This window comes from Brassica oleracea, chromosome C9 (genome assembly GCF_000695525.1).
Source record: "Brassica oleracea var. oleracea cultivar TO1000 chromosome C9, BOL, whole genome shotgun sequence".
In the NCBI taxonomy this organism is placed as follows: domain Eukaryota; kingdom Viridiplantae; phylum Streptophyta; class Magnoliopsida; order Brassicales; family Brassicaceae; genus Brassica; species Brassica oleracea.
The window spans coordinates 47,853,159-47,876,774 of NC_027756.1; the positions used below are offsets into that span (position 1 = coordinate 47,853,159).

Below are 23,616 nucleotides of genomic sequence, written 5' to 3' on the forward strand. Positions count from 1 at the left end.
ATACAAATGATCAAAAAAACTATATGAGTAGAAATCATCATTTAATAGACATTAATATTAAAAGTATACTAAAATATATTATCTATGTTAGTATGATTTAAATTTAATAACATATTCTATCTATGTTAGTATGATTTAAATTTAATAACATATCCTATCAAATATTAAAAAAATATTTTTTGGATTAATAAAATTGATTTATATGTTCGCACCAATTTAATTATATATTTAATGGTTATTGACTTTTAATTATTTAATATATATTTATTATTTCATAATATGTAAAAATATTTAATACATAAAATAATTTATATATATAATGTTGATTCCGCGCAAAGCGCGGATCTTAACCTAGTATATTTTTTTTATACCGGCAATTACTGCCACGTGTCACTTTTATTTAAACGAAGTGTTTTGGTTTACTGATACGGTTGGGCTTTTATATTCCAGGCCCAGTGATAACATTTGATTCTTCGTCACTTTAGCTTCTTCCGACGAAAGTTCCAGAATCTGTGATCGACCGTAGCTTTTACGATTTCTTCTCCGTAACGGCGCATTGATTTCTACTTTGCTCCCAGGTTTTACGTAATTAACACATCCTCATTGATGTCGTCCTCATTGATGTCGAGTCCAATGAACCAGCGCGCCCGTCGTTCTAAACGATCCGCCTCGGGAAGAGGCACAAGACGAGAGGCTAATGGAGCTAATCAAGGAGCTCGATCGCCAGAAGAAAGCTCGAGAAGCCACCTAGAGTTTGAAATCGGATCTCCAAGCGCCGTTCAATCGGCTCAAAGCTCTTGCTCATGAGGCAATCAAGAAGCGCAACGAGTCCAAGCGAGAGCGAGACGAAGCCTTGAAGAAAAAAAGAAGATCTATCAAACGAGCTTGAGAGTGTAAGTAAAAGCAAAGATGGTCGGTTTTGAAGAAGCTTGACGAGGCTTTGAGATCTAGAGATGGTTTGAAAACAGAGATTGAGACTTCGTCTCATATGTTGGTGAAGATATCTGGTAAAGTCAGCAGCTTTAAGAATTTCTCAAACGGAGGTCTTCTGAAGTCTCAGAAGTACACATGCCTGCCTTCTGTTGCCTATGAAGTTATCAAGCAGAACATGCTTATTCGTCGGAGGGTTTACTTTAGGTGTACTCGGCATATGCTCTTGGCTGCGTATATGCACAACAGCTAATATTCTATATAGTTGATCACACTAACAGATTGGTTTCATTAGTGCAATAATATCTGCTCTCCTTGAATTACATATGTCGATGTGTGATGTCACTTCTATCAACTAAATCAGATCAACAAGGCTAGAGCCTATAGTTGGAGCAGACCGATGATGAGGACAAAGCTTTGGAGGTGAGTTGAAAATAATCACTAATATGATATTTTCGCATTTTCCGCCTCTTTGTTGATTTACTTATTAACAAAGTTTTGTACTGTAAATGAAGCAAACTTGGAAGGTACTGGGTTGGAAATTCACTCAGCTCAACTCTGCTATGGAGGATGCGACCTCTCAGCTAAAAACAGGAGATACCCTCTATGGTTCAGCTCTAAGAACCGATGAAGTTAAGGTAAACATGAGTAATCACATTGTATATATTTGCACAAGTTATTGAGATTGAGTTTTCTGTTTAGCTAACTCTAATAATCTCCATTTATGACACAGTAGTCAAGCTGGATCGATATATGAGTCAATCGGGTCTTATAAGTGAACATAATTGCACAATAACATTTGCATTATCTTGAAGATCTTGTTGCAATTTCAGTATGGCCTTAAACTGAGTCTGATATGTGTTGGCTATTTTCTTGAGACCAGAGACTCATGTATGGATGTATGTAACTCAAGGAGAGCATATGGCCTGTAGTGCATGTACACACCTGATAGACTCATGTATCGATTTGTGTTGGCTATTTGCTTAAATTGAGTCTGATCTGTGTTGGTTATTTGCTTGAGATTTTCAGTCTGATGGAACTTTGAAAGAAGCAACTATTCCTTATATGACAAAGGCCTTACAGGTAATACTTATGTTAAGATCTCGAAGTGGCCAATCTGTTTCTGTGAATGCATCTGATTATATCCAGTTGCACCTAACGAATATCGAAATTTAAGCAGATGGTAGTTGAATGCATAGAAGATGGTAGTTGATATACCGTTGGCTTTTGTGTTCATCGATTTATAGTTGCATCTATATTTTAGACAAACTTATTGTTTATTCACATTATCTCCCATTATTTGAACTCAATGTTAATTATTTTCGTACTTTTTAAGCTGGAAACTTATATTTACTAGGAAATAGACGAGGGATATTAGATACTCTGCTTCAAATGCGTACCAGATTTGTTTATTCAATGTTTGATATGGTGTAATGGAAGCCATGTTATGGTAATCGAAGCTCTGATAGGAAACTATGAACAAACCTTGTATGTTCTCTAACTTTTTTGAGTTTTGTTTCTATTATCATTTAAATTCCTTATTGGTGTTCTTGACGTATAAAACATTTATGATGAATGAATAAATATGTCCTTTTGCTTTCTGAGAAACATATAAAGTTCATTTGTTTCCAGCAAAAAAAAAAGAAATTTTTATTTAATTATTTATTGCAGCACTCAAGGAGAAATGTAGGATGTTGAAAACACTATTAGAGATGTTCATAACTGATAAAAGAATTTGATTGCATTTGGAAAAGAAAGAATATATTGTTTTCTCATGACGAACATTTACTTTTGCGGTGAAGCTAGCTAAGATTTGTAACGTTACTATTAATATTGGTTTTCACTTTTATATTTTTCATAAAGAGTCACAATAGTAAAAAAAAGAAAAAAAAAGATTTTAGAGTAGGTTTGTTAAAGATGGAAACGAAAATTACGAAGAGAAAAGAATATGTAGGAGATATTTGGTGTTCACAACATAAGAACTTCACCTAAGATACTGATATATTAATTATGAAAAGATTAAATTTTTTCTTATTTTTCAAACATCCCAATATAATGTTTCGAAAGTAAAATAAAATTAAAATTTCCTCATATTTTTCCTTATACGCCATGGAAAAATTGATACTACATGACAAAATCACTTTTAATTATATATTAATAGTTAAATCATGTCTTCCGATTATTGTACTAAAATAATTTTAAATAAATAGTATTAGAAACACTACATAAAAGATCAAAAATATTAATAAATATTGAAATCAAATTTCAATTAAAAGAATGTAATATTTCCGCGCGAAGCGCGGACAAACCACTAGTACAAAAGATACCATGAGATTTCCTCTTAAGTGAGCTTGTTTTAAGTCTCTAACTTGACTTTCCTTCCAATTGGCTAGTGAAGAGGAGAATATTTCCCACTTTCAAGAGTGATGGTGAGGACTTGAGAGAGAAGCTCTTGAAGCTTGATTGGATCATCTTGGAGCTGTGGAGTGATGATGGCCTTTGCACTTGAGAATGGTGTAGACTTTCCCTTGCATTTGATTTTGTACTCAATAGATCCATCCTTGAACTTTATTGGGTGAAGAGTGAGAGTGTATGGCATCATATCAAGAGGTGGAGGGTGAGGTTCTTTCATCATCTTCTTCTTGTCATGAGCAGCCTTTGTGGCTCTACTCACCTCCTCCTTTGTAGCACTTTCCAAATGCTCATCACACATCTTTTTAGAGGACTCTCCATCAATACCTTCTTTTCCACTAACAACCATTTCATCCTTGATCTTTTCAATGGAAGGTTCTCCACAAGTGATGGTTCCACAATACTCAACATTCATCACTGGAGACTTAATTTGGATAGGAGACAGCTTTGTTCACATTGAGGAGTGTGACCTTCTTGTTGGTAAAGTCAATGCAAGCTCCTACTGTTGTGAGAAATGGTGTGCCAAGGATCAATGAGACTCTCTTCTCAGTTGCCATCTTCAAAACAGTGAGTTCAATAGGAATGGTGCAAGCTCCAATCTTCAAAGGAAAGTTCTTGATGAGACCAATTGGAGTAGTAGAAGAGGAGTCCCCAAACATTAGTAAGGATGTGTTTGGCTCCTTGTTTTCAATCCCATGACTCTTCACCATCGCCATTGAGATCACATTCACACTTGCACCAGAATCAACAAGAGCATCATCAAGTGTGAACTTACCAAGGGAGCAAGACAGGGTGAACTTCCCTTGGGTTTTTAGTTTGGGCAGGGACTTTGGTGTGATTTGTGGATCAAGCTGCATAGTAGAGATGTCTAGGAGCTCTCCTACTTCTTCTTTGTGAGCTAGAATGTCCTTGATGAGCATCATTTCGACATGATCATCATGCATATTTGATATTGCTGGAAGCTTGACTCCTACAACACTCATGTCTTTTCTGAACTTGGAAATCACCTTCTTTTGAGCTTTGGTGAGGACTCTTTGTGGAAATGGGAGCTTATCATAAGGTGACTGCTCAACCTCAGTGGTTCCTTCCAACTTAACTTCCTTTAGCTTCTGCACAGCCTCTCATTCAACTTGTTTCTCAGCCTTGTGCTCATCTCTTTTCAGAATCTCTGCTGTAACCTTCAGTTCAGCTTGTGCCTTAACCCTCTCCATAGCCTTGTGTTCAGTCTTATCCACAAGCTGTGCTGCAGCCTGGGAAACAAATTATGTTCTATACAAGAGGCTTTCAATCTGATCCACCTCTTTCTCGTGATCACTCAACTCAATCTCAGAAGAAGTAGTAGAGAGGATAACGTTGCAATACTCTTTGGGATTCTGCTCTGATTTCTCTGGTAGAGATCCCATTGGGCACTTGGAGGTTGAAGGCATAGAGGCAAACTGATTCTCCAAAGCCTTGAAGTGAGAGGCAAGGTTTGAGAATTTGTTGTTGAGATCATTGTAGCTTCCATCAACTTTGATGTGAAGGTTCTTCAACTCATATCCAATGTGCTTCTCACTTCTAGTTTGAGACTCCAAGATCTGTTTCAACATTGCATCAGTGTTACTTTCTTGTGGAGCAGAAGTAGAAGATCCGACTTGGCCTTGTGTAGACTGATTTCCTTTGGAGGAGAAACTTTGAGAGTAGTTTTGGCTAGCTTGGTAACTTCCTTGTTGGTTGTTGTAGAAGAGCTTTTGCTGGTAGTTGTTTTGGTATTGAAAGTGAGGCTCCTTTTTGTACCATGTCCCATTAGCATTAACGAAACATATCTCTTCTTGACCTTCTAGACCATCAACTTCATTAACCACAACTATCTTCTCTTGCTTATGTTCACCAACAAAGTTTACTTTCTCTTGTTTGGCTCTGTCTGAAAGAAACAAATCCATCTTATCTTGTAGAGCTTTCAACTCTCTCTTTGTGTTCTGATCATCTCCTCCACTATCTATATTGCTCCTGTCATGGTTATCACTTAGACTGACTCACTCTGAGCCATCTTCTCTAAAAGCTCCTCAGCATCTACTTCATTTCTCCCCAAGAAAAAACCATTGCTAGCAGTATCCAGTTGGCTTATAGAAGGTACTGAGCAGACACTCCTTGGTGAAACCATGATGTGGGCATTGAGACCAGTAGCTTCTGAACCTTACCCATGCTTCACTAAAACCTTCAAGATTCCTCTGTTGAAATCCAGAGATCTCATTCATAAGTTTGGCAGTCCTTGAGGTAGAGAAGAACTTGTTGAGGAAGGCTTTCTTGAATTCATTCCAAGTGGTGATAGAGTCAATTGGAAGGTTTTTCTCCCATGTGTGAGTTTTGTCTCCCAAAGAGAATGAAAACAATCTCAGCTTGAAGGCATCTTCAGAGACACCATTTGTTTTTGACAAACCACAGTACTTGTCAAATTGATCCTGGTGATCAAGTGGATCCTCCAAAGCAAGACCATGATACTTGTTGTTCTCTATCGTGTTGATCAAGCTGGATTTGATCTCAAAGTTGTTGTTCTCCATAGCTGGTGCCCTGATACCCAGCCTACTCCCATGGATATTGGGCTGATCATAGGTGCTGACCAATAGCTATAGGTTGGCGCTGATTCCCCTCCATCTCAAGCTCAACTATGTCCAAATGAGCTTTCCTTTCTTCTTCTCTTCTTTGCAATCTCCCTTTCAAAAGCTCTAATATCTTCAACTCCTCAAGTTCATGCACCTGACATTCAAAAGAGCTAGGAGAGAGAATCAATAACTAGATATAAGAAAATAAGATTTAGTCTCAAGCAAGTACCAAATCTCAATGTCAAAATCAACTTAGAATTGGCAACGACGCCAAATTTGATACGGACTTTATTTAAATCCTAATTCAAATCAATGTAGTATTTTAGATGTCAATCCATTTCTAAGTATTTCAATTTAAAGAGAATTCAGGTTCATACTTAAGCTAAATGCATTCAATGTAATGAAGTGATTTGATTAAGCTAACAAGACTCTAACACAATTAACTAGCAACTTTCAAGCAAATGGACAAAGGAGGAATCATGGGTATGGGAATTTGATTTCAAATGACTAAGATTCAATCTAAAATGGCAAAGATTCAATCAACACAATTTCCTAAGTTTAGATAACAATTCTAAGCAAGTTCTTTGTCAAGACAAAAGTTCATTTACTCTCATTGATCAAACATCAAATTTCTTTGGTTTGTGTCAATCAAGCAATCATTAAGAACAAATCATTCAACTTTCTTAACTCCCCTAACATCAAATGCCTTTGGTAGGGTAAGCTAAGAGCATGTTGAGTTGGCTCAGACATTTCATAGAACACCTCCCGGGCAATGAAAATATCTAGATTTTTAATTTAAAATGGCCAACTCTAGATTAGCATTAAGGTCACTCGATCAAGCATAGAAACATATTAATCTACTCTAAACTTTCTAGATCATCACTTAATCATCCTAATCATCCTAACCCATGAATCCAAAAATGACTACTCACTCATTATCATGGTAGACACTAAATCATTAGTTGATCTAAGTCTAAACATGATTAATGATCAAAGCAATCAAGTAAACACAAAAGAATACGATATCTTTCACCCAGAAGTAGCTTTTGATTAAATAGAAAACAAGATATGATTTAAGATTAAGTTTACAATGTATTTATACTAGCTTAGAAACAAAAGGGTAAAATGATAAAATGAATGTTTCGGACCACGGCCACGACCACCCGTTGCCCGCGATCAAAGCCAGCGAAATCAGCCCATAAGCCGCGACCTCCACGTGTCGTGAACATGGCCTGCGAAACGCCCTGGACGAATCTGTCGTGACACAGCCGCGACCACCTGATGCTCGCGATGCTTACCTGCGGTTGATAACTTCACGTCGCGGCCACAGCTTGCGAAATCTACTAAATGGTTTCGTCGAAACCTTGCCGCAACCCGCTGCTAGCCGCGAAGATCACTTGCGGTCTCCATGGTCTGTTGAAGCCATCACACGATCCATCTTCTCCGCCGCAAGTCCGCTTCTCTTGTCCACGCCATGAAGCCGCTCTGCATCTCGAGATTGGAGATCATGGTTGGTCGTCTCTGTCTCCCCTGCTTTGCTCCACCACGAAGCTCTCTGCCGCGGCTCCTCCTCCACGAATCTGCAACTTCTCTCAGTTATGGCAAGACCAATCCCGAGCTCAATTGTCGTCGTTAGCTCTCACCGGTGCTCATCCTCGTCGTCTTGCTCTTAACCCGCCGTGGTAGCCGCCGGGATCGTCGTCAACCAATCCGGAGAACAATCGATCTCTCCAATGGTGGGTTTTGGAGATTTTGCAAGACAGGTCCCTGAACTTTTGATAACTCCGTTTCTGACCCCATACATTGTAAATTGCAACCATAACCTCAAAATTTTGTCCCAAACTTCTCTAAAGTGCACTTTAGCTCTGTCAAATGCAAATGAACACACAAATGCAATATATAAATCTAAATGCATCCTAAAATGACTTGTATAAACTCAAATGAGATAGCAAAAACTTATAAATGCATGAGATATCAACCACTGAGTTTAGCACGTCTAGCGATGTTCATGAACACTACTTCAAGAGTTGCAAAGCCGGCTGTGTATGTCCCAGATTCCAAACTAAGATTCTCTATTTTCTAGATCCTTGAAAAACCTGTGCGGAGGACATGATACTGAAAATCACAAGTAGTTGAGACCCTAGAGTTGATATATGTTATATTTTTACCGTAAGAAATAACTTTGTTGTGGGGGATTAAAAATAGTCATGAAAAACATTGTTTTCATCTGTTGGTCAACTTTCAAGTGCTGTAAATAATAGTTCTTGTTGAGGGAATCAAACATAACAAATCTTTTTTCCGACTAAGGATCCTTTGGGTAACACATTGCTTCTCTCTAAGAGCTTTGCTATTGTTGATGTAGTAAACATAGTTAAGTTTGCGAGAGACCATTATATTTCAGTTTAAATAATACAATCAAAGATTAAGCATAATTGTTTACCAATAAATTTGTTTTCTTCAGCCTTATTATGATGGTGAGTTGGGCTCTCTCCTCACGAGAACATAAACCAGCCTAGGCAGCTCGGCGTTTTCTACATCATTAAGACCTTTGTTTCCAAGGAAGACCTTTTCACATGAGTAACATGAAAAAATAAACAGATAAGTTTGGGAGTAATGTATACACACAACACATATAACAAAATGAACAACAAACGCCTCAGAGCATATCACCTTGTTCATGGCAGGATCATCGCACACAATATTTCTGGGCCAAGGAGTACCGTAGTGGATATTCTAGACTTCTTCAGGAACTGGTGCAGTCTCAACTAAACCATTGATATTAACCTTGAATTCTTTATGATCCCACGACGTCCAGGAAAAGGAAATGTAAGTATGTTCAATAGAGCAGACATTTAGGTATAAAGGAGCGAGGATTAAAAAATGAGGCTCTGCAATCCTAACAAATACTAAGTTAAACTTACTCATGTTGACCACACGTCTGGAGGAATCCTGCACAAGTTATTTCAGCCAAGTACAGCCCTAAATAATTAGATTTTCCATCCTGAAAGTTCTAATGAGTAGTTCAGGCATGCATCTTTAGCCTCTAAGGTAGAAGATTCATATAAGCAATGCAAAGCTTTAAAGGAAGATAAATATAGTTACACTTGATGTACCTTTGGAGCTTGGAATCCTTTGGTTCCTGATTAGATGGAAGAAAAATTCACTCATTTGCTTGTCTTCTACACAAACGATTGCTTCTTGCAGTATAGTCCGTGATAGATGCATTGAATCCTCATGTTTCATAGTAATCTATTTGTATAAAAGTTACAGCAATCGGTGGAAAGATTAAAAGTTTCTTATGGAATGATTATTTGTGTATATGAAAAGATACCATGTAAACGTGATCCCTGGAAAGAGATGGACACTTCCATTACAGATAATACAAACATACAATCAAATCAGGGGAAGTGGGGAGATAGAGCCATTAGATGTTGAACTTAAAGAAAATGAATCAGACCATTTTGAATATTTGTAGCCCATCAATTATAACCTTGTCTGATCCAAACTTGTAATCTCGCCTTATGACAAAAAAAAAAACAAAGCTCAATCAAATTTTGGGAATTCGAAAACAACCAGATAAAAAATAAAATGCGGGCCTTAACAACATCGTATGACCTCAAATATAGAAGCAGCTTCTCCGGCTGATAAAGCTTGTTAATATGAGAGATCGTCACAAGGAATCCCTAAAATTCATCACAACCAAAGAAAATAATCTAGAAGGCTATGTAATCAGGTTAACAGAGATAAGAGAAGGAAGATACACCATTGAACGTTTACTCCCAACAATCCTTCGACGGCGCACCAATAGCTTTTCCGATTTATCCAGGGAGATAGCTATTGTGGCTGGTGAAGATGTTGATGGTAGAGGAAGACTGGAGTAGCGAATTCTTCACCGGAGAGGAAGAGATGGATATGAAAGAGAAGAGGCCATAGCAGCATAAGCTTTGGAGGAGAGGAGATTGCGAATCCGCAAGGCCTTGGGCTTTTTTATGGCCTATAAAAAAGGAACATCAATCTCCATCGTTACAGAAAATGAATAGGTATCATCTTGCGAAGGAAACTGAAAGGATTTTTTAGAAAATTTATTGCTGAGATACTATATACTCGTGTTTCAATGGCATAATGGAAAAAAGCGATTCCAATGCAATTAAGCTGAAGTGACATATCTTACTGTTTTCATTGGTTGATTTAATATACATATGTGGACAGATTCAATGGAGCTCATGTTCCTTTTTACTTATTGTTTGATCTTCCATTTTACACTAATAAAATGAACAGGTGGTTAATACTCATGGGGTCAGCTGACCCCCCTCCTCCTTGACCACCTGCGCCACTGCATATATGTGTAGTCGTGTAGAGGTGGTTAAAGATCAGAGTAATGCATGCCAATTATTTCCCCCACTGCATTATGTTTTACCAATGCTTCTACTTTTTATCGTTGGCATAATTATAGACATAGACACCGAGAGAAACCGCGTCCTGTCCTCTTTTGGTGAGGTGGCCATGTTGCGTTCCATGCCGGTCTCAAGCAAACTTTTAAACATTTCTCTTAGAAATCTCACGAGAAATATATGTTTTCAAGCATCACGAGTATATGTATAATTGTTTTTCTATACATATATATACATGCATAGCATCTATGTTTTCGTGATCGAACATTTGATGGCACCTCAATTAGTTTATTTTCCCAGCTCAATTAGTTTATTTTCCCAATTAGTTTATTTTCCCAGCTCATTGGTATATACTAGTATGGCTGTTAATTTTTCTCATATACGATAAGAAGAAGTCATAATCATATTCGGCAACCATGTTCACTTTAAAAAAATATATATAAGGAATAAATGATCGCTTGATGATTTTATGAGCTGGAAAAAGTTAATAGTATGATTTCACGGAAACTGAACCACTAGTTGTAAAGGCTGCAATATTTTTATGGACTTGACAGGGTAAGCATAAGATTAGATATGTGGCATTTTCTTGGGCAAAGGTATTTGTCTCAATTAAATAAAATAAATACACTTACTTGTACACACATGTGCATGTGAACCCACATGGATATGAGGTAGAACAAAAGAAAAAATGTTGCATCCATGACTAGGTGCAAAATGATTTCTGCCACAAAATATTAAAAGCTACGGTTCTAACATCTACCTAAACATAGTTAACTTCTTTAGTAAATGCTACAACAACGAGACAATTTAAGAGTTTCATAAATTGTTTGGGATGTCGATGAATCCAATTAGAAAATAAATAAAAGAGTTAACAAGTAAGAGTAATCATAAAAACTTTATAAGAAAAGACAGTAAAGTAATCATTATGCTTGAGAAACCTAGCTGATTACGATAAACTTGATGTAACTTTAATGATATGAAAATTGACAGGATCGACCAAACATTTTAAGTGTTGATGTGGAGGTATCAACTCCCATCGATCTTGCTTAAAGTTCCAAACTAAACGATAATCAACAACTTGTTCTTAACAACCTTTGTTCCATATAAGACAAGTATATTGTAGATAAATGATGCTCTCAAATAATTATCTCATACACTAAGTCCTCAACTGTTTTCTGAGACTCGTTTGAAATCTACTTTAAATGGCAAAAGAAAAGTTAAATAAACTTATGTTTTAAATATGGCCTTACCAAATCATCTTTTTTTTTGAATTTGAATCTGAAAGGTGGGTAGCTAAATTTGCAGACTCAGCTAAGAACTTGAATAGACCCGTTACCTAAAGTTACCTGGAGCCGTTACCTAAAGTTTTACTTATTACATGGACTTTGTAATATCTATTTAGATACTTAGTGTTAGAACAAGATTATTGGTGTATCTTAGGTAGAATCTTAAAGGAGGACCACAAAAATTGTAAAACCGAGGAGAAAAATTTGTTAATTAAGTGACATTTTCTTTTGGTCTTTGTACTGTTTGCGGGCTTCACTGACGCGTGGCGGTCCGCGTTTGGTTCATTTTTCTTTCATTTTTATTTTTTTTAGATCAGAAAAAAAAAAGAAGAAAATTTAAGAACCCCGGTAATGATGTTAGTCACCTTTAAAAACATAACTTGAAACTGAAGAAAGGCAGAAACATTGAACTTTAGCCCTTTTGATAAAGGGTTTCTTTCTTCATGCCATTTTATTGCATAGTCGGTTTGGTTAGAGAGCAGGAGTCAATAATAGGTCTGAGAGAAATAAATATATATTTTTTGAATCCACACTTTAGCAATGATATATTTAACAGCTGATAAACCCCTTTCAAAACTAATTAAAATTAAGAAGAAAAAAACATTGAACGTATTTTTCAACTAAACTTCAACAAACTATCTAAACGAATTCAAATTCAGACCAACAATTTTGAAAATCGATCAATTTAAACCCCACCTCGAAAAAATCAATCAGACAAAGGACCTGGTGAACCAGATGAACGAGAAACCTCCTCAATGAGCCTCGTGACTTCAGGCATTGAAGGACGACTATCTGGATACTGAGCAGTGCAGCTTATACCAATCTTCAAAAGCCTGATCATATTCTCATTATCCCCATCTTGATACCTTGTGAGCTCTGGATCAAACACATCTGAAGTAGATTGTTGTTCAGTGATCGACGAAACCCATCTCGGTAAATCTACTCCCTCTTCGCTTAACTGCTGATGCGTTGGAGATTTCCCTACAAAACAAAATTCAATCTTTAAATCACATTTTCACCAAAAATACAGTTAACAAGATCTATGTGGTGTACCTGTGAGTAGTTCCAGAATGAGAACACCAAAGCTGTAAACATCAGCCTTTTGAGAGATTCTACGAGCATCGGTTACTTCAGGAGCACGGTAACCTTCAATACGGTTAGGCGTAGACGTAGGACTGATCATAGGGGCAAGACAGTAATCAGAGACCTTAGCCTCGTAGGATTCAGACAAGAGAATGTTAGAAGACTTAATGTTCCCATGAGACGTTGTCGCGTCACGTGAATGAAGATAACTAATAGCTCTCGCCGCTCCTAAAGCTATACCAGCTCTCGTTTCCCAATTCAACGGACTTCTACCACTTCCTTTGTTCCCTGTCAATCCCAAAAGATTAACTTATCTATGACATCACTAAAACAAACATTCAAAAGTTAAAACGTTTTTGTACCGTGTAATAACGCGGACAAGCTTCCTCTCGACATGTACTCGAACACAACGAGCTTCTCGTCGCGGCTGAAGTAATAAGCGATCAACGTCACGAGATTCACGTGGCTGATCGATCCAAGAGCCTGCATTTTCTCTCTGAACTCCTTCTCAGGCACCACCACGTCTCTCAACCGCTTCACAGCCACCACCAGTCCGTGATCGAAACTCGCCTTGTACGAGGATCCGAACGTTCCTTTACCGAGAACCTCCGCGGACGCCTTCAGCAATCCGTCGAGATCGAATTGCCCGAACGATTTCACGAAAAAGGTTAGATCTTTACTCACCGGTGCACCAGACGACGGCGTAGCCACCGGAGGAGGGACGTTAGCCACCGTCGACGTTTCCTTTGCTGATGAGGCTGGGACGGGAGCTGCTGCTTCGATGTTTCTCGACTCCACATTGTTCTCTTTCTTGTTCTTCTTTCTGCAGAGACAGAACAGGAGCAAGAGGAGTAAGATAAGCCCCAAGACACCCGCAATCACTATTCCGACGATGGCTCCGGCTGATAACTTATCGCTTTTGCCTTTTCCGGTAGTCTCAGTCCCGTTTCCGGTGACGGAGCAGGCGGCTAACGGCTTACCGCATAGAGAGTTACCTTCAAAAGCGGTTATGGGCATACCGGATAACTGATCCGGTATCGACCCGTTTAGCTGATTCGACGACACATTGAACTGTTGCAACGGGATCTTAATCTCAGGGATCGGACCGGTGAGCTGGTTATCTTCCAAGTAAAGAGTAGCTAACCGGTTCGCCGAATTGACGTTAACCGGGATCGAACCGGAGAAGTTGTTCTGCGCAAGGTTGATTCGAATCACGTTAGGTAAAGTGAAGAGAAACGAAGGAATCTCGCCTGAAAACGCGTTTCCTTGGAGGTAAAGGTAACGGAGTAGAGTCAGGTTAGCGAAATCCGGAGGGATTGGACCGGTTAAGGAGTTAAACCGGAAAGATACGGTATGGAGCTGGGTTAAGTTTCCGATTGCGATTGGTAGTGGTCCAGATAAACCCACGCCGGGTAACCGGAGAGCTGAGACCCGACCCGCATCGCATTGGACTCCTCCCCAAGTACACGGCGGCGCGGTTAGGTTCCAGAGTAAAGGACGGCCGTGGACGCCGTCACGGAGAGCGATTAGTGCTCGTCTGTCAGCTGCTAGATCTGATGTCACGGTGGCGAGAGAGAGTAGGAAGAAGAAAACGGAGAGACCTAAAGTGGTCTTGTTCTTCATCTTCTTCTTGCCAAAAGTTTAATCCTTTCGGACAGTGGTTGGCTCTCTCTATTTCAGTGCCTGAAATCGAGTAGGAAAATGAGTTTAAAGAGATTTTGTCGGAAAAATCTTTGTATGTTTTTTGACTGCGTGTAGAACAGTGTTTAGAAAGAGAAAATCACGGAAGAAAATCCTACTTTTCTCCCTCTCTAATAGTCCAATGTATCTATATACCTGTATATCTCGCCGGCTATATCAGAAGATGATGAAGGAAGAGAGAGAGAGAGAGAGAGAGAGGCACTAATTCAGTTCAGTCTGCTGTGAATGGAAAGAAAAGGTTATTTTTTGAATTTTATCTTTTACTGAAATCTAGAGAATCTCTCTTTTAAATATTCTTTATTTTATTTAAAGCAAGAAAATTATCAAAAAATAATTTTGTTTCCTTTGTTTTTTTTAATTCTTATTGTGTAATATATCATTTTTTATCAAACCATGTAATATATCATTTATGTATATCTATATATATATATAAATATATTTGTCTCTCTCCTAGGCTATCCACGTGGAAAGTCACTCTCTGACATGCCGACAATTGTCTCTGGGTTTTATTTTTTTTGGTTGGGCTTGAGTTTAACTTTGGGCTTATACTATGAACAATTGACAGGGCTTTTTACTCTTTAATATTATTGAATGTGTTAATTATTTCTTAATACATAGTACATAAAAAAAACACACATTACGATATGGACGTTATATTATCATGTAAGCAATCTTTACCCTATGTACCTTGTGATAATTTATAAAGTAGCAACGAATTTTAAGTATATAAACAGTCAACAGCAGTGTGTTGAATATTATATTCATATGATTTAAAAGCCTTTATAAATTTTTATTTTTAAACATACACCAAAAACTTTACGAAAGTAAATATCCATTCAGGTTCTCAACCACTTCAAAAAAATTTAATCAAGTGCACGAAAACTATAATATATTTAAAACTACAATAAATACATTAGTTAATGAAAAATCTTTTTTAAAAAATATTATGGATCATACATAAATATTAAGAGAAAGGTGTAAAAGGAAATAAAAGTAACAATAACTTGAAGAACAAAATGTATAAGACTGAGAATATTTATGATTTGTGGTCTAAGATATATTCAACTTATTTTCCTAATCAAGGTGGAATAAACATTGAATAATATTTTTAAAAAAAATATATATACATAGAAATATTTTTAGTGGTAGGGTATATTTATAATTTCCAATATTTGGTCAAATAAAGAAAATAGAAATAACCATGAAAATAAAACTACTTTAAATAACTTAATCAAAACAACAACTACGTACAACTAAACCCGATGAACGTCCCAACCTCAAAAGAAAGATGATATAAGAGCAAAAATCCCAAGACATGATATATAGTTTTGTACTAACAGCTTACCAACCAATTTAATTTACATAGTTCATTCAACAGTAATCAAATCAAGCAAATATCCCTAATCAAAGCAAATACTGGTAGTTTCATAGTCTATTTAGTATTCAGATACATTAACATGTACAATATTTAAGTAATATGTATATTTTTATATGATACAAATTTATATTAAACATTCATTCTAACTGTTTAAATTGTTTAAAATATAGGGAGGTCCAGGGAGATTTATATTAATGAAGGTAGTAAAATCCAGAGAGATTTATATATTTAAAATAGTAATAAATGTAAAATCCAGGGAGATTTGAAATTTTGAACAATGTTATTCGACCCAAAAATAAATGGTATTGATAGGCCTCAAGTTTAGTTTCAGCCCAGGTAATAGATATTATAGTAAAGCTAGTTGTAGATCGTGAACCTATCTCATATTGATAGCCCATAAAATTTATTCATACAAATTATAGAGATTGGGGTTTTATTCGAATTATTATTTTGAAGCCCATTTGATTGCATGGGGCATACTACTCAACGAGCATATGTGGACGAACAAAAGTAGTAAATGCCAAATGGTTAGTAAATGGGTGGACCATTTACTGGCGTGGAGTATTGGTGGGACGGGACCTGCTAGGGAAATGTCTAGGATGGTCTATTGGATCAGGAGCAGGAGTTGGAATCTGGAGGGAACCGTGGCTCTCAATTGTTTGAACCGAAAATGATGTGTTTGTCGGATTCAAATGAAGAATTTAAGAAATAGATTTCTTAAATTCTTGAGGCTTAAGAGAAATCAACATAGAAATCAAATAGAAAATGAACATAAAAAAAATTTATTGATTAAAGATTATATTACATGTATGATTACAAGTGTAAATAAATCTAAGAATCAATAAGCTCTTTGTATGAAGTGTTTTAAGTCTAAAATGGGAAGAAGAGGATCTTTCTCATAAGGATGTACCTCCTTATTTATAGAAAGATGAAGCCTAGGGCTTCCTAGCAATATGAGCCTAGTTCAATGTCTAATGGGCCTTGAGGAGGATGTAAATCCATCCCCAACAGTAAGTCCCCCCAAGTTCGTTGAGAGAGATGGAATCGATCTCTGCAAAGTTTACGAATAGGATTTATTAGACAATGAACTAGACATACTCATGCCTATGACGGTTTAGGCGAGTTTATTTCGAACTTGTGCCTAGTAAAAAGCGAGTTTGCTTTAAACTCGTGCTTAGCGAAAGACGAGTTTACTTGACTCATGCTAAGACAGAGGCGAGTTTACTGAGAACTCGTGCCTAGTAGAAGGAGAGCTTTTGTAAACTCATGCCTAGCCAAAGATGAGTTTTTGTAAACTCGTGTGTAACAATAAGCAAGTCGACCGCAAACTCGTGCCTAATAAAAAGCAAGTTCAATTTAAACTTGTGCCTAAAGTACACGTTTACCGAACTATTGCCGACCCGAAGTCTCGCGTTGAGATCGTGTGTAGATCAGTGTGAGGAGATGATTTATTTACTGTCACCGCCCCCTCAGAAGGTTAGGTTTGTCGGCAACTAGCTGTTGGTGTGACGCGCCGTACGGTTTCTATGACGGTGATTTTGTAAAGATGAGACCGAGCTGGTTACATCCTTCGCCAAGATCACACAAAGTAATGAACGAGTTCAAAGATACTTTCTTGTGAGACGGGTTGCGACACCGGGATGATGTACAGGTCTACCGGAGTACTAAGCTTCAAAAAGATTAAAACTTGTTAGCAACTACAGGCCGTAAAATGTTGACATAATCAAATTAGATGACTTGGAACACAAGTCAATTTGCTACTGTAGTTGCTATTGCTTCCGTAAATATTTAATCACGTGGTTAGATAATAAATTATTAAAGAAGCAAACTATAACTTGACGACACTTTAAAGCTTGTAAATCCGTAAGGATAATAATAATTTGATAAGGTTGTTAGGAAAACTTATCTTATTGTGTTTTTCGGCATGTGATTGACCTTGTCGTGGCGTTGGAGAAACGCATTATTCAACGAGTTCGTTATCCGCGAGAACAAGATGCCGAGAGCGACGATAACGGTGACGTCTGATATCCTCGGCGAGGCGTTTCAATTCAAGCTTGTCTTCGAGAGGTTCTTGATCTCAACGCTTCCTGTTCCGAAGATCTGCTCTCCCTCGAACAAGTCGGGAAGCTTCTGGGCTCGTTTCTGTCATGTCAAGAGGAGATCATAAACTTGATGCGCTGCTCGTACCAAAGTGGCGAGCCCTTGGTCATGACCCTCCATTCTGCTAATTTCACTGATCAAACTCGGCGAGGAGACAGAGTTTGAAGGTGTGCTTGCCGAGAAGAGACGATGAGCTCGAACTCCTTTCTTCCTCAGTCTCTTGTAGGAAAAGGGGTGTGAGTGATCAGTTGTATGAACCGTGATCAAGTTACGAGCTTGTAATCGGTGAAGCGTTGTAATAGGAAGCGAGGTGAAGCTTCTTCTCCACGTCCGATGTATAGTTGATTGAGCGGGGAGTAGAATCATGTGAACCAAGATCTTCAACTCGCCAAGAACGAGACGCATAGGACCATTACCGAACGAGATATATGTCCCCAAACACTTAGAAGGCACGTCTGAGCTTTTCTTCCACGTCTGTTCGTAGTCTCTTGTCACCGTTTCTCCCCGTTTCTCCCGGATGGCTCTGTTTTGGACATCCGAGAACGAGAGTCTCAAACAGCTTATCCTATCTTATGATGAACAAACCGGAAGGTGTAAGCTGAGAACGAGAGAAAGATAGTCCAGCAGCGTTCTTATCCATTCCGATGAAACCAAAATCCATATGTAAGAGAATCATGAGTTGAGTTGTCGTGACTGCAGAGACCGAAGCGTTTGATAACGAGATGCCGAGATGGTTTCGACGAGACGCCTTTGCCGAGTTCCAAGCTTAACGAGATCAAAGCATCTTTGATCTGAAGAAGAAACAAGTTTCCGAGGTCGCCGAGAGCTGTACGCGGCTTGCCTACTTCCACATCTCTGCCACCGTGGCGGGATGAGTTCGTCGTCTTTAAGAACGAGATGCCAAGATAAAGACTTTAGCTTTGCCAAGATAAAGTCTCGAGCTTTCCGAAGCAGCGATTCGAAACGGAGCTGATCCTTGGGAGACGGGGAGCGGAGCTTCGAAGCTTAACGAGGAGCTCTGGATCCACTTTGCGCAGAAGCGGGCCCGATGCCGCCAACTTCACTGGCGGGTCCCGAAAGTTTCACCGGCGGATCGAGACTGAAGCAACACCACATACTCTTTTTGAGAGGAAGGAACGGAACAGCCGTCGCGAATTAGAGGATGTCGAGGTCTTCCATTGCTGTCTCCATCTTGGCTTCGAGCTCGAGGAAGAACCATCGCAGTTACGGCTTCCACGTTGTCGATCTATGGTCCTCCACGGATGGCGATGGATCGAGGCACAGACACAGCTAAGAAAGCTTCGAACTTTCCCCTCACCAAAGCCGTGTATTGGTGAAGAAACAAGACGACATTGTTGATTTTTTTTTTTTTTACCCTAGATCTAGGGTTTTCTCAAGTTTGATATGCTATCAAGATTGTTCTCTTTGGCCCCCTCCTTCTAGCGCCAACTGTTTGAACCGAAAATGGTGTGTTTGTCGGATTCATACAATGAAGAATTTAAGAAATAGATTTCTTAAATTCTTGAGGCTTAAGAGAAATCAACATAGAAATCAAATGGAAAATGAACATCAAAAATAATTTATTGATTAAAGATTATATTACATGTATGATTACAAGTGTAAATAAATCTAAGAATCAATAAGCTCTTTGTATGAAGTGTTTTAAGTCTAAAATGGGAAGAAGAGGATCTTTCTCATAAGGATGTAGCTCCTTATTTATAGAAAGATGAAGCCTAGGGCTTCCTAGCAATATGAGTCTAGTTCAATATCTAATGGGCCTTGAGGAGGATGTAAATCCATCCCCAACATCAATGTCGAAAACTTTATCACCAATAGGCCCCCCAACGACTGAAACCAGTGAATGGTGTGTTGATAAGCTCGTGCTACCTGGAACTAACGACTGGAATGTGGAGCTGATCTGACGAATCCTCCCCCAGTACGAAGAGATCATCCGGAAAATAATCCCAAGCGCTCTGCCAGCACCTGATGACTGTGTCTGGCTTCATACGACCTCTGGTGCGTATTCAACCAAGTCGGGATATGCTGTAGCTAAACTCTATAATGGATCACCGGAAGATCACGCTTTCAACTGGAAGAAGTGTGTGTGGCAAGTCGATACGTCCCCTAAGATCAAGCACTTTTTGTGGAAATCTAACAATGAGGCGCTACCAGTAGGCTCTGTTCTGGAAAACAGAGGTTTAGTGGTGAACTCTGTTTGTAAGAGATGCGGCGAGCGAGAGACCGAGATACACGTTCTACTGCAGTGCCCGTTTGGGAACTTGTTCCCTGCTTGTTTAAACCAAATGGCACGGCAACAACCTCGATAGCGCTTCTCCTTCAACAATGCCGTAAGATGATCTCCTTACCGCCCATAGGACTAGGGTCTACGCCTTTATACTCGTGGATCTTATGGGTTCTCTGGACCAATAGAAACAAATTGTTATTTGAGAACAGGAGGTTCTCAGAGCAAGATACAGTTCTTAAAGCTATTCAAGACGCTAGAGCTTTGAGGGCAGCTCACACAAATGTCTCAAAGCCTTCCTTACCACAGTGTGTGGTTCAACAAACATGTGTACCAACTAGGCGTGGGCGTTTGGGTACCCGTTGGCGTTCGGATCGGGTTTTTCGTATTTTCGGGTTTTCGGGTTTACGCTCATAGGTCCCATACTAAAATTTTATTGGTTCGGATAATAACACTTCGGGTTCGGTTCAAAATTGTATTGCGTCTTAAAACCCATAAAGTAATCATATATCATACGAATTCGGGTTATATCGGTTCGGTTCAGATATAACCGAAGTAAAATACAAAAATTTTGAAGCAAAACATAAAGAAAAACATCTAAATTAAATAAAAATTAATCTATCAGACATAAATTGATAAAATAACAATAAAATGTTAAATCAAGCATGAAAACAAACATTATTTGTAAACAATATGTATTGCCTTATAGAGAGTAGACTTTTTATTTCAATGAGCAAATTATAAAATACTTATTTATAACTAATTGTGTACTTAAATTATTTATTAAAATTTTAATATTTATTATTATATATCATACTACCACAAATATTGAATTTAATAATTGAAATACTTATATATATTTCAAAATATTTATATTAACTATTAATTTTGGATTTTTCGGGTTACCAGTTCGAGTTCGGTTAATAACACTTCGGGTTCGGATATTTTTTGTACCACCCTACATGACCCGTTCGGGAATTTTTACATTTCGGGTCGGATAACGGGGTGGGTTTTTCGGTTCGGATTCGGTTCGGATTTCGGGTTCCGGATTTTATGCCCAGGCCTAGTACCAACTGCTAACTCTTATACTTGGACATCTTTTTCTGATGCAGCTTGGGACTCTTCAACTGGGAACTGTGGAATGGGCTGGCAACTCTGTGACGCCAACAACTCCATCATCGAATGCTCCTCCTCTCACCGACGTTTTGTGCCTTCGGCTCTGGTGGCCGAAGCCTTGGCGGTAAAAGCGGCACTTGCAGCTGCAGTGTCTTCTCATGTCAGTAGCATCATTATGTACTCTGACTCCAAGAATCTCATTTTGCTGTTGAACTCTCAAGGGCAGGATGTGGCTCTGAATGGCGTGCTCCATGACATTGTTATGTTGGCTCGTTCCTTCACCTCTATCTCGTTTATTTACATTCCGCGTTTAGCTAATGTTCAGGCTGACTTAATTGCTAAAGCAGCCCTGTCTGCGATTTCTTCCTCTGCTTCGTTTGTAGAATGACGTTATGGTATTAAGTAATCTTTGGTTTGATCAAAAAAAAAATGGTTCTTCCTACCCAACAAATGTTTATACCATATGATCCGCGGTTAACAAAACTATGCCCATAAAAACTCTAACCATCTATTCAACAAACAAGATGACGCTATCACGTCAACAATCGTCAAAGAATTTGATAGCTATTATGAAATGGGAATTTGATTTAAAACTTTCAAGTTAAAAACCTTTAAATTTTCGGATCTACCACTAAACTAATAGCTAATACATTATACTCTGCTAACTGTGGCATACATGTAATTATGCAAATCAAAATATAGCTTTCTATATTGGTAGGAAACACTACTATTCGGTTATCAATCATGCATGGTGGTGTACATTGTATGATCCAGGGAAATTACTAATAGTTTATAGTTAAAATTAATAATAATTGGAAGATAGGAACAAAAACATTTGTCATTTGGATTGATACAACAAACCATTGGTCCACATATCATCACTATCAAATACAAGTTGTGACTATGTGTGATTAGAGGATTACACTCCCCCACCAGTGAAAATATAGAGCTTTCGATTTTTAATACGTATATCTATAGTTATAAAATAAGAGGAGTATTGACAAAAAAAAAAAAAAACCCCCAAAAGTCACGGGACATAAAATTACCCACCAACCAATTGCAATAATTGGTTATTATCACAAACCTAATATTTGCTCAGACTTCAGACCTATCCCAATTATTTTTGTAAGGGCATTATATATATATATATCATATTTTATTTTTATATTTCTAAGATTAAAAACTTACTGATTTATTCTGTAATTTGGATTTGATAACCATCTTATTAATTGTATATATATATATATATATATGTCTTTGGCAAAACATATATTAAACTATCCTTAAAAAATATTATATTAAACTAGTTAGAGTATGTTGAAATAAGTTAATGTTCTAATGATCGATTGATTTTGTTTTTTCGGCAATTTTCCTAGTATTTTTAAAGTTTTTGTCAATAAAAGAACCATAAAATAAGAAAATGACCAAAAAATGTTCCATTAAACAGACAATATATTCATATACACATTGCTTAATAGATATATAAATAATTTAAAAAAAAAATTTGAATTATATTTACTTTAGAGGTGTATAATGATATATTTACTTTTCATTAAAATTTCTTTTGGTCATTTTTTTCTTGTGTGCTCATTTGTGAAAATAAACTAAAATTGATTATCGTAGAAAATTTCTCTTTTCTTTTTATATAGATTTTATTTTCGGATATGTAAATTATTTTTTTGATTGTATTTTGATTTAGTTACTTTTATTTATTTGTGGGACATAATCAGCCAGACTTAGCCTAGTTAGAATCCGCAAATGATACTTGAAGTGTTGGACCAATTAGCAAAAAATAGTAATACTAGGATCAAAATTTTAAGCAATGAGAAAATCTTTTGATTGTTATCTTTGTGTTCACGGAATAAAAATTCAAAAGTCAATCTTAAGAATTTAAATGAATAAACGTATATAATTACTATAGTATATTTTAAGCATTTTCACAGTAGTATATATATTGTATACAGAGTAATGGTTTAGGTAGATATTATTAAAACTTCAATAACATACTATAATATTTTGAGTTATTTTTGGGTTCACCCCCTAGGATGAACCTCTAAATTCACGAGTCAATAGTATTTCATTATTTCAAATTCGATATCTTTTAAAAAATGAAACAAAATATTATCAAGTTATATTATGTTTTTAAAATAAAAAAGTGAAAAAAATAGCAGGTACAGAAAAAAAAAAATTAAAAATTTTTTTTTAACGTCGTCAGCAAAACACTAAACTTTAAATCCTAATCCCTAAACCCTAAATCCTAAACCCTAAACCCTTGGGTAAACCCTAAACCCTTGGGTAAACTCTAAACCCTTGGGTAAATCCTAAACTCTAAATAAAAACACTAAACCTTAAAACTTTAAACCCTAAATCCTAAATCCTAAACCCTAAACCCTTG

General features: G+C 37.3%; 2 protein-coding genes and 1 long non-coding RNA gene across 23 annotated transcripts; all 3 read right to left on the reverse strand.

Moving 5' to 3' along the window:
• Window positions 1-2,020: 2,020 nt before the first annotated feature.
• LOC106315221 lies at window positions 2,021-5,882 on the reverse strand. The gene is made up of 9 exons (XM_013752971.1): window positions 5,540-5,882; window positions 5,362-5,457; window positions 4,912-5,245; window positions 4,641-4,842; window positions 4,521-4,592; window positions 4,171-4,451; window positions 3,897-4,074; window positions 3,477-3,787; window positions 2,021-2,183 (listed from the first exon to the last, which is right to left on the reverse strand). The coding sequence occupies exons 1-9, from the start codon at window positions 5,880-5,882 to the stop codon at window positions 2,021-2,023; spliced, it is 1,980 nt and encodes a 659-aa protein (XP_013608425.1).
• A 1,069-nt stretch (window positions 5,883-6,951) lies between these two features.
• LOC106318904 lies at window positions 6,952-10,338 on the reverse strand. 21 transcript variants are annotated; one of them, XR_001265404.1, is made up of 9 exons: window positions 9,540-10,083; window positions 9,382-9,442; window positions 9,256-9,271; window positions 9,038-9,173; window positions 8,846-8,925; window positions 8,595-8,716; window positions 8,365-8,489; window positions 7,904-8,020; window positions 6,952-7,789 (listed from the first exon to the last, which is right to left on the reverse strand). It is a non-coding gene; the product is annotated as an uncharacterized LOC106318904 (long non-coding RNA). The 21 variants fall into 21 exon arrangements; XR_001265402.1 differs by having other exon boundaries at window positions 9,256-9,288; XR_001265395.1 differs by having other exon boundaries at window positions 9,382-10,082.
• A 1,823-nt stretch (window positions 10,339-12,161) lies between these two features.
• Window positions 12,162-14,606, reverse strand: LOC106313041 (probable inactive receptor kinase At5g16590). Its single transcript, XM_013750760.1, has 4 exons — window positions 14,521-14,606; window positions 13,047-14,367; window positions 12,655-12,972; window positions 12,162-12,582 (listed from the first exon to the last, which is right to left on the reverse strand). Exons 2-4 carry the CDS (start codon window positions 14,305-14,307, stop codon window positions 12,308-12,310), a joined length of 1,854 nt encoding a protein of 617 aa, XP_013606214.1. The 5' UTR covers window positions 14,308-14,367; window positions 14,521-14,606; the 3' UTR covers window positions 12,162-12,307.
• Window positions 14,607-23,616: the final 9,010 nt, after the last annotated feature.

Excerpts from the sequence above, each read along its gene's own strand:
- LOC106315221 (XM_013752971.1), bottom strand. The coding sequence starts at position 5,882 with ATGGAGAACAACAACTTTGAGATCAAATCCAGCTTGATCAACACGATA. Across the intron at positions 5,246-5,361 it reads TTTAGAGAAGATGGCTCAGA|ACAGAGCCAAACAAGAGAAA; the intron begins GTGAGTCAGTCT and ends TGTTTCTTTCAG. Across the intron at positions 4,452-4,520 it reads AGGCACAAGCTGAACTGAAG|AAGCTAAAGGAAGTTAAGTT; the intron begins GTTACAGCAGAG and ends GAGGCTGTGCAG.
- LOC106313041 (XM_013750760.1), bottom strand. The coding sequence starts at position 14,307 with ATGAAGAACAAGACCACTTTAGGTCTCTCCGTTTTCTTCTTCCTACTC. Across the intron at positions 12,973-13,046 it reads CTTGTCCGCGTTATTACACG|GGAACAAAGGAAGTGGTAGA; the intron begins GTACAAAAACGT and ends TGGGATTGACAG. Across the intron at positions 12,583-12,654 it reads CATTCTGGAACTACTCACAG|GGAAATCTCCAACGCATCAG; the intron begins GTACACCACATA and ends TTTGTTTTGTAG.